The sequence below is a fragment of the Ammodytes marinus genome, assembly GCF_949987685.1.
Source record: "Ammodytes marinus genome assembly, chromosome: 1".
NCBI classification, from domain to species: domain Eukaryota; kingdom Metazoa; phylum Chordata; class Actinopteri; order Uranoscopiformes; family Ammodytidae; genus Ammodytes; species Ammodytes marinus.
The window spans coordinates 11316127-11326353 of record NC_137230.1 but is presented as its reverse complement, the minus strand read 5'-3'; the positions used below and the strand labels follow the sequence as shown (position 1 = coordinate 11326353).

Below are 10227 nucleotides of genomic sequence, written 5' to 3'. Positions count from 1 at the left end.
ATTACCAATGAAGTTGACAGGTTTTCTGTGTATTTTTGTCTTGTGTGACCATGGTTTCATGTATGGACCCCTGAATGTGTATTCCATCATGTTTTCTTACTTTCTCCCCATATTGTCTTAAAGCATACTTTGGGGTGCCTTACAATTTATATATACATCAAATAATGATCTATATGTTGTGATGGGCAGAGTGCTTCAAATAAACAAACAGTTCATTACTTTCACAGTGTGTTCTTTGGTCTACATTTCTCCAACTTCTAAGCTTTAGTCTATGCAGTCTCCTGTTAATTTCCTGTCAGCTAACCTAACCCCAACCATCTTTGTCTTTATTCATATTGAAAAAATGAATGTTCATAAATATTATGACACTTAGTTAAAAGAACGTTTGATAGGAATGTGCGGGCTTGCCGGTATCAAGCTGTCTCCATAGAAACAGTCATTGTTTTTATAGAACGTTCAGGCAGAGAACTGCCGTGATTGGATCAAAATACTTATTGTGTCATAAGAACCAGAGCCTAGCCCGCCGCTTTTTAACCGGATTTCTGTAAAGTGTATCAAACTCAAATGACAATATCTTTCATTTAGATTGATACATTTAATATGCGCAACTCTTTCAGATACTTACTACCATGCAACTAACTCCCCAAATTAGGCCTACATAGGGGGATTTTTTTCCGATGTTGGTGTGCAGGGGCTTTAAATGTCCTCTTACAGCTGAATCTGAGGCCTCCGTCCGCATCTCACGGTGTTCACTCAGCAAAAGGAGATGGCTCGGGTGTCATTGTGTGACCTACATGTGAACTTCCAGTCACGTTGGTCACAAGGCCATCGAACAAGAGTCAAGACACAGAGACAGACAGATCTAGGCCGACCACATCAAACACCAGAGACCACCCTTAGACAAAGAGAGCTAGCTAACATGTGAAACCTTTACCAGCTCCAAGTGCTGAATATAGGCCATGAGATGCACACTAGTCTAAATGATTAATAACTGGATCCTTGAGCTTGGATTCCCTTTACATCTTGATTTTTTTTTTCTGCAGGGTTCACTCAATTAATTTGAAAGGATTTTTAATTCCACATATAATTCAATTTAGTACATGTTTAACGGCCATACCCGTCAAAGTATTAAAGTACGTTGTAAAACTAGAAGGTATTATATGGCCTTGATGATTATTATAAAGCATCATTTTTGCTAAAATGGACATTGTGTACATTACTAATAAGAGACATGGGCTTCCTAGCTACTGCAGTGGGCATAAAGCACTGATGTGAAACGATCCCAGATGAGGTGTAGGTGTTTGAAGACTCCTGAAAACCCACAAAGGGATACCATAACAAACATTTCATAAATAACATGACTGGCTACAGCAGGCCAAAGAAAAATATTAAAGATGCTTTAACCACCTCCGAAACTGAAACTTGCAGATACTCTGGTGAAACTTTATAATGATGACACGTACAAAGCAAGAATTAATTCTTAAATGAACAGATCATTTTATTTTAAAAGACGTACACTTGTAACGAATCAATATGATTCCCCATTCAAATACACTTTCAAATAACAATAACAATGTTCAATGTGTATATTTACACATGGGCCTCAGTAAATGTAGAAGTATGCTGTGCATCTTTTAAGCATGTCAATGCTGGTACAGCATATGATCCAATCATTTACAAAGCCTTACTCCTTCTCATGTTTCACTCAACTTAAGTTAAAGCAATAATATATAGTAATAACAGGGTCACAGTCTTCACTTTAAACACTTAAACTTGATGCTTGACAATGTGAACACAACCCACGCTCACTCCTGTGAAGAGAGAGCAGTTATAATCCCCCCTCTGTAGTGTCCGCACATAAAAACAGAACGGAAGGCCTGTTACACAGTGTCATGATCCATTCAACGTCCCAGTGCCTGGACACTTCTGGCTGGCAGTACCAGACAGTGGGAAATGGCAAAGTTGCAGTACAGAGCTTCCGTCAGAGCTCCTCTTTGAGACCCTCTTTCAGCCTCTGCTTCATCTCTTTTGCATGCTGCTTACTGCGCTCCCGCTTCTCCAGACGCTGTTGAATGGGGAGGAAATAAAGAAAAACATAACGGTCATTAAGTCTGACCATGTGTTATGTTTTCCTATTGACAAAGTGCAAACAAATTAAAAATAATAATAATTACCTCTTTTTTAAGGCAGTGACGCATGGCGCGGTCCACATCATTACACGTGCCAAAGAACCTCATAACATTGTGCTGAGGGACAAGAGACAAGATTTAGCATTGTTTAGTTTTCTTCTGAACAATAGTAGTTATTCTGCACTTACATGAGTAAAGCATTCGGAGGGCAACAACATACCTCCGTGTGACACCGCCTCAGCTGAGTGATGAACTCGTTACACTCGTCTGTGTGCAGGTGAGGTGACAGGTCAGGGTGCATGCTGAGTTAAGGGTCTATTGTACCAATGCAGCAATACTGTAGAGCCACAAACAAGAGAGGCACTGATTGTGAGAGGGAGCGATTTGACAATTACTGCTGAATAGTGTAAGAGATGTCCTTTGGTGGGAAAATATTTGTACTGCATCGTACGCAGCCAAGTTTTAGACTTTGAACATGTTGGCTCTCTCTTTGTTGCCTCATCAAATAATATGCTGACCATCAGAACCACAAACTAACGCAACATGGACAGGCTGAGTGGTTATTGTCATGAATGATTTGTGTGTGTAAGAATCCGGTTGAGATGGATGTTTGGCATTTTCGCTTTATAGAAGCTTAAACCATTGATCAATTAAGCTGTTGATCAACACCCATGTTGAATCACTCCCCTAATTGTTTCAGCGCCACTTTATATACAGTGTGTCACCTCTGCATTGTTACACATGTCTTCTAAAGGATACTAATGCCTCCCCATCCCTCTCCATCTTGAGCTGTCATAGTGATGATGGACTTTTTCCCCCAGTAGACACTTACCTGCAGACACACAGAGGCAGAGAACACAACACTGTGAAAAATATGTACACAAACAACAATGGCTTTGTAAACGACCTGCATTCAACCTGAATACACTGGAGCCGTGTTAACAGCACAACCTTGACTAGAAGAGTCTGGATCTGTCTGGGTAGTGGGTAGGCTACATGGTCGCCTCAATAACTGTAGCCTAGTAGTCACGAAGTTGCCTTTAAACATAGGACCTAATGTTTATTTATAAAACGCCTGATCAAAACGTGATACTCTTACCAGTAGAGAGGTTGTGTCATATGAGAAGTTTTCCAGCAGAAGTCGGAGAAATGTCACGTAAGCCAAAATAAAATAATGAAAAATGCTAGGCTCCGGCTAACGCTAACTGTTTATAACACAACATAAACCCACGCAACCACTCGGGCTTCGTCTTTCTCTCCACGTACAATAACAATACGGGTCTCTGTATGGCCTCAAAGTTCGGTTAAAGCAGCTGGTTTTTGCACTGAGATCCCGTTTAACCTACAAACACAGTGTGGTCCTGGAGGACATGCTGACTGCCTGGCTAAAAATCTTGAGGCTTCCGTAGCTGTTACGACAGCGACTTGAGTGACAACAGTCAACAGCGAATCGGTGTCCGCTTTCCCTTCATCAACCAATGGCATGCGTTCTTTTCACAAAGGGTGGGACTTTTGATTGTGAAGATTTACAGGAGATACAGATGTTTTTTTAATAAAGTGTAATAAAGCATACGGTTTATGTAGGCTATATATCCATGTAGCTACAGTACAGGTAGGACTTATAGGGTCTCCATTGTTTGCTTGTTCCACTTGGTGGTGTTTCATAAAACAGATGATAATATAGCCGTCGTCCAAATGTTCACATTTTCTCTTTTATAATAGCATAGGCTGCAGAGAGCAAAATAATGTGCCATGATACTCATTACTGTGAGTAGGCTATTTGGGCAAGATAAGGAAAGTTACAGTTATTTATTTATTTTTTACATTTTTAAACAGTAATTTCTTAGCATGTGTAGTGATAGTGCCATTGCCATATAATAGTGATTGGTTAGATCTTCAAATTGGACCTTGTAGCTTACTTTTTCCACCAGAGGACGCAATCGAGAATCGGGGTCAGAACCATAGGTAGGCTAGTATAAAAAGAACAGAACAGACCAACAAACAAAAAAACATTATTGTATTCTTGTTTCGTTTTCATACAAAAAAAAATGCAACTGGATAGTAGGACATCTGGTTAGTTTTTGTATAGGCCTGCCTACTGCATTCCACATGCATGTAGGCTTACTGTAATGGGAGATCCTAAATATTTGTATGGCACGCTAAATAGCATGGGTAGCCTATAGGCTACAAGGCATGGCAAGTAGGCTATGTATAAGGCATGGATACCATAGCCATTCAATTTCCTCCAGAGTATTTACTGGAAATGCACCATTTGAATTCACAAATATTCAACAAAGTAGTTTTACAGCAGATGAATTATAACTTGGCTGGGTATTAACTGGTTTTACATTGTGCCATCCAACTAGATTGAATCTCATCCACAGGTGTCAGCTCAGGTCCAACCCAGGCAACAGTAGGCCTATAACATTTGACCCAATGTGGTTACATGGGGTAGCCTAATGCTTGATTCTTATCAATGGGTTACACAGTGTAATGTTTTTTTTTCTAATTTTCAACTATGAAAAGACAATACGATTCTGTTTCTGTAAACAATGTCATTATTGGCTTTGATTTATAGCTTACACGAGTGGGGGTGCAGAGCTTGCAAAACACCCAACTAAGGTCCATTTTTTCTGACAGCTCTGCTGCACTGCAAATAACCAGCATAAGTAAGGATGTGACTTTAGCATCCTAATAAAGAATAATTTAAGAAATGTTCAAATCTTGAGGGTGAGATTTCCCAATCATCATTAGAATTAGTTCTTTATTGCAACTAATTCCTTTCTGCTCCATAGATTGTAGGCTAAAATAAGTTAGGTCCAGCGGCAGTGCTACCACTCCTGCACACCAGAAGGCGCTAAAGGGAGACGGGAACGTTTCCTGGTAGCGTCTGATTGGTCGATTCGTGTGCTCTTTGGTAGGCGGTTTATTTTGATTTTTTTCAGACCGTACTGTTTTCCCCCTGCTACCGTACGTACAAGCTGGTGGGAGCCGACAGTTTCATTAATCCCCTTAAAACTAACTACCGACCCAAAAGCAGAGCTAGTTATCGATTACTGAGAAAGAATGGATGAACCTGTGAAACAGTTACTGCGGCGAGTCCTACGACGGATATCTGTTCCTGTGCTGAGGACGACGCTAGAAAAGTGGGGCCGTCTGACCGTGGCCCAGCAGCAATCCATAGACTTCACTCAAACAAAATGGGTGATAACGGAAAAACTATTGACTATTTGCGAGGTTTGTGGCGCTTTTCATGAAATAGAGGCTGTTGTATTAAATATAATTAAAAACAAACAATAAACGGGCATGCATCCTATAAGTTATCTAACATCACAATCTTTATCAAACGTTATCTACGCGTAGCTAACGTTAAACCACTTGAAAGTAATCATTGAATCTAATCAATCTGATTTAACCTCTCTTTTACCCTCTTGGTTTCGTCACAGGAAAGTGAGTGGTCACTTAAACGTATCACAGAGCTCGAGATGATATGTAAGTCCGATGAAATGATACACTCTCATATGAACTTGAGTTAACACCCCAACGTTATAACGTCAATGAGAATGCCACTTCAAGTCTCGCTTGTGTTTTATTTTCTCTCTTCAGATGTCATTGACAATCCAGACCAGGGAATGTGGAATGCCTTCCAGCTCGTGGACCCTGATGGTATGTTAAAAACAATAATATTCATCCTATGTGGGCCAAGCATTTCAATTCCATACACTACAGCTGCGGATGGTTTTAGAGTTTTCTTTCTGGTTGACACTTTTGTTAACTTTTGAATCGGTCAAATAACCTGCTGGAGTGGGGGTCATCAGGTGTGTTTTAATTTGTATTGCACATTGGTATGGTGGAGGTAGTGTCACATATATTCAATGACACCCAAAGATGCCAACACCAATCCATCTGTTATCCCTCTTGTGTCATCCATTTTCATATATGTTTCTTATACTATAAGGTAATGTGCTTTTATCTAAAATGCATGTTACATTTTAAGGTTGTTTTTACTTCAGGATGCTAATTAACAACAGGCTAAGTGACTGCCGATGAAAGCTAGCCGTTAATCTAACTCACTTTATAATTTGAAATGCATTTAAATACATGTACACTGTCCCTTTTAAAGTAAATAGAGAATTATAATGAATTATGTCTCTCTTAGTTCCATTGTGAATAAGTATAGTTTTCTATTTACGTATACGCATGTTGTCAATTTTATGACTCGCCCTTTACATTGAATGCTGAATATGGATTAAATAGATTTTGAGCTGTTAATCAATATCTATCATTTTCTCTGTCTTCCAGCGGATGCTCACTCTGTAGAGCTGACACAGTTCAAGGAACAATTTAAATCTCACCTTGGAGAGCTCTTAAGACGTGTAAGCTAAGTGTTCCCCCTCACACGCGTCACAACATTTTACCAATGATATAGTTTCACAATTTAAATAGATTTTTATTTAATTATTTCTCTTCTTAAACTTCCTATAATCATCAGCTTCTAACATATCATTCAAGGTATCCGTCAAAATAAAGAAGCACACAGATGAAGCGGTGTGGATTCGGATTGCATGGGGTGACAGCTTCTCTCAGCCCAACCACCTGAAACCAACTTATGTTGTTCACCACCTTCAGACCCCGTATGTCTTTGTGACAGGCCTGACTTCAAAGCAAAAGCCCCTGTTATCCCAGGTGAGTGTTAAATATAATTGTACTGTTGGCTGGTATCTGCTTATTGGTTTCTCTTTCCATTCCCCTCTGAATAAACTTGTGTACTTTGCAGGCCTTAGCTCTGTCCACCAGACATCAAGCTGTCAAAGATGCTCACCTCAGTGGACGGAAATTCACTGCCATCAGGGATCTGCTGATGACGCAATATCAACAGGTAAGCCTGTTGTGATCACATTAGAACAAGACTATCAGCACATTTCCAAGTTACCTTAAATTGAATCTGGTTAATATAAACAAAGCGGGACCACTTTGTGTACATTCCCTTTGTTGACATACCAGTGAGGAGATATTCACTTCATTTTGACAAAGTCATTTGTCACAAACATTCTCCAGAATCGCTTACCCCTCCTTTTATATTATGAACCTCAATGGAGTTTTTCTTATGAAAAGCCTTATTGTTAAAGATGACTGTTCACATATAGAAAAAGACTGAACAGATGGACTGCTTATATTAAAGGTGAAGTGAGCAATATATTTAGGTTAATATAAGTATTAAATTGCTCTATATTCATACAGTGATCACTTATATAGTGTGCGCGTTTCATACCTCCGATCTCTCCGTCACCCGCTCTGCATGTAATCGGCAAATTAAATTGTTTCGGGGATCCCGAAAGTGGTATCCAATCAGAAGAAAGAACGCTACAAACCGGCACCCGTCTCACTACCGGTGCACCCGCAGAGCAACAGATGGGTGAATGTTTATTCGCCTACAATGGCGGAGCAGGTAAAAATCCTTCACAATGTCTGTTTTGATGGTTTTTATCATGTTTTATCACACTTATGGATCTGAGATGATGCTAGATAACTCGCTGCTTGAAGACCGCAGTGCATTAATGTGGTGACGTAGGGACGAGTGGGACTGCTAACTGCAGTAACTGACAGGAAGTTAGCTAAAAGAACCATTCCGCTTACAGCACCTTTTAATTAAATTACAGTTTGTTGTTGGATTTTGACTTTTTTCTTTTTTCTTTTCGTTCCTAGGCTTTTCCCACGAGGCATCCCAGCCCTCTTGCAGAAAAGAATCAAAATGTCTCAGGTATGTTTTAATAAATCATTTAATCTGAACAAAGCTACTTTTAATATGTTTTTCTATGATGTCACAAATACTTAAACGTTGTTTGCGATCTTATTTATTTGTATTTACAGACCCACAAATAGAACGAGAACACGACGGACAAGCAGCAAGCAGGCGTCAGATGGCCTGTGAGGCTTTTGGCGAGGGGAAGTTACCTCAACTACAGTCTGCAGTTTACAAGGTAAAGAAATGCTTATGGTAACAATGCTGTGTCAGAGAAATGGAGGACTCCCCTCACTCGTTTCACTATATTGTTCATTTAAAAGTTGTAAGCAGTTCTGCATCACTCTTCGCTGTGATCTTCTGACTTAAGTTCTGTGTTTATCCTTCCTCAGCTGGAGACAAAATTCAGGGACCACACCAACAAGACCATGACAGAGCGGGAGGAGCCCTTCAAATGTGTTGTCAAGTTTACAAGCACCAACCTCCTGGAATCATTCAGACAATGTGCATCTTCAGGTACCAATACTTTTATTTATTTTTTTAGCCACAGACATTTCAGAAGCCATTTGTGTTTTAGGAAGGAAAATATATTATCATTGTAAATCAGTAAAACACTACAGGTTCTAATTCTACTGGCAATTCCATTAAAGACCACTAGAGGGCACACATTCACATACAGACTATACAGGAAATCTCCCCATTGTAGCACTTACATTATCCTTTGTAAATAAGTCATGGCCAGTTACTTGTAGGAGTTGTTTTCTGAGATAGTTTTTAATTGTTGCCTCTCTGTCGCTAACCCATTTGGAAAATGTGTTTCTTCTTCTAAGCCAGTTCAACTAATTGCTTGTGTTTTTTATATTTAACAGGATTTGCCTCCACCCCTGTCACACCTCTGCTCTCATCTATTCCCCGGAAAGGAAGGAACTATTTTGTCATCACAGACAATGGCCCTGGTGCGCCTTCACAAACACGGCAACCACAGAACTGATGGCTGACAGGTCCTTTTATTTAAATGACACACAGTATGAACTGTCCTTATTTCTGCCGTGTCCAGTCCACTAAGAGTTTGCTTCTACCATTCTATCATCATTCTCCTAGTTGAGCCCTTATGTTTTTTTTGTCTCTTCCTTCTGTCTTACGTGCTCACAGTTGTAAATATGTCAGTAGTTGGCAATAGATAATTGTATTTTTTGTAATTGTATGTATATATTTTAAATGTAATATTAAAGTATGGAGCTTACTTATATCATCTACATATAATTAGATATAGTGTTTACAAAACAAAGTGCTGTGACGGGTTTGTTGGAAGTGATCTTAGTTGTACTAGCTACAAGTTCGCAATTTACAGTCCTTATGTCATGATTAATTTAAGCTTGTCTCTCTGTGCACAAACCTTTTAAAGAATAGGTTCACCTTTTTTTTTAAGGTGTTTCCTAAACCAATATTAACAGGCCCTCCTATGTAATAACAATAGTTACTAGTTTCTCCTGTTCATACTGGCAGTGAAGAAATCCCTTCCGTAATAACAGTACGTTGTAAGAGATGGGGTGAAAAATCCATAGTCCTCGTTCTGCACTAAAATTAAAATTCAATGTTCAGCCAAATAAGTGGGTACGTTTTAAAGTGACAGTCTGTGTTCCAAATTATATCTCTCCCACTTCCGCTTAGCCCTCAGACCTGCAATACCACCCATAATGAAAAACACTTGAGAGCTATTTAGTTTAAACTTAAAAATAAAAATAATAATCTCCTAAATCTGGTTATGTAAGAATTGTATCCCTGACATCTACTATTATTCTTATCCTAATCACCTTGAACATGTATGTACATTTATTTTAACTTACTGGCAAATATATAGGGCAATATCAGAATAGCTGTCATAAGATAATATTGCCTAATATTATCAGCATGACCAATGTTTTGGCGAAGCTCTAATAAGAACACTTTGGTTCCTCATTTACAGTTAAGCTATCAAATGTGTTCAACTGGATTCAAAGGCTTCCTGTCTGAGATGAGCTGAATCCCCCATTCACCTTAAAACAGACTGAGTCTATAATTGATTTACTATCATTAAATACCATCATCCTACCCAGCCACTGGCATATACAGTATCTCACAAAAGTGAGTACACCCCTAACATTTCTTAAAATATTTCATTATATCTTTCCATGCGACAACACTGAATAAATGACACTTTGATACAATGTCAAGTAGTCAGTGTACAGCTTGTATAACAGTGTAAATTTACTGTCCCCTCAAAATAACTCGACACACAGCCATTAATGTCTAAACTGCTGGCAACAAAAGTGAGTACACACCTAAGAAAAAATGTCCAAATTGGGCCCAAAGTGT

The 10227-nt window shown here is 39.1% G+C and overlaps 2 protein-coding genes across 3 annotated transcripts; one reads left to right on the top strand and one right to left on the bottom strand.

The window, feature by feature from the left end:
- Window positions 1-1479: 1479 nt before the first annotated feature.
- Window positions 1480-3507, bottom strand: cmc2 (C-x(9)-C motif containing 2). Of its 2 annotated transcripts, XM_080035941.1 has the most exons (5): window positions 3229-3507; window positions 2889-2961; window positions 2350-2420; window positions 2175-2246; window positions 1480-2065 (listed from the first exon to the last, which is right to left on the bottom strand). In XM_080035941.1, the coding sequence occupies exons 2-5, from the start codon at window positions 2923-2925 to the stop codon at window positions 1982-1984; spliced, it is 264 nt and encodes an 87-aa protein (XP_079892067.1). In that variant the 5' UTR covers window positions 2926-2961; window positions 3229-3507; the 3' UTR covers window positions 1480-1981. The 2 variants fall into 2 exon arrangements, with proteins under 2 accessions (XP_079892067.1, XP_079892068.1); XM_080035942.1 differs by lacking the exon at window positions 2889-2961 and having other exon boundaries at window positions 2350-2466.
- Window positions 3508-5167: 1660 nt separating this feature from the next.
- Window positions 5168-9096, top strand: cenpn (centromere protein N). Its single transcript, XM_080035826.1, has 10 exons — window positions 5168-5366; window positions 5576-5621; window positions 5736-5795; window positions 6432-6505; window positions 6642-6815; window positions 6907-7008; window positions 7836-7890; window positions 8001-8110; window positions 8265-8388; window positions 8742-9096. The coding sequence occupies exons 1-10, from the start codon at window positions 5196-5198 to the stop codon at window positions 8861-8863; spliced, it is 1038 nt and encodes a 345-aa protein (XP_079891952.1). The 5' UTR covers window positions 5168-5195; the 3' UTR covers window positions 8864-9096.
- Window positions 9097-10227: the final 1131 nt, after the last annotated feature.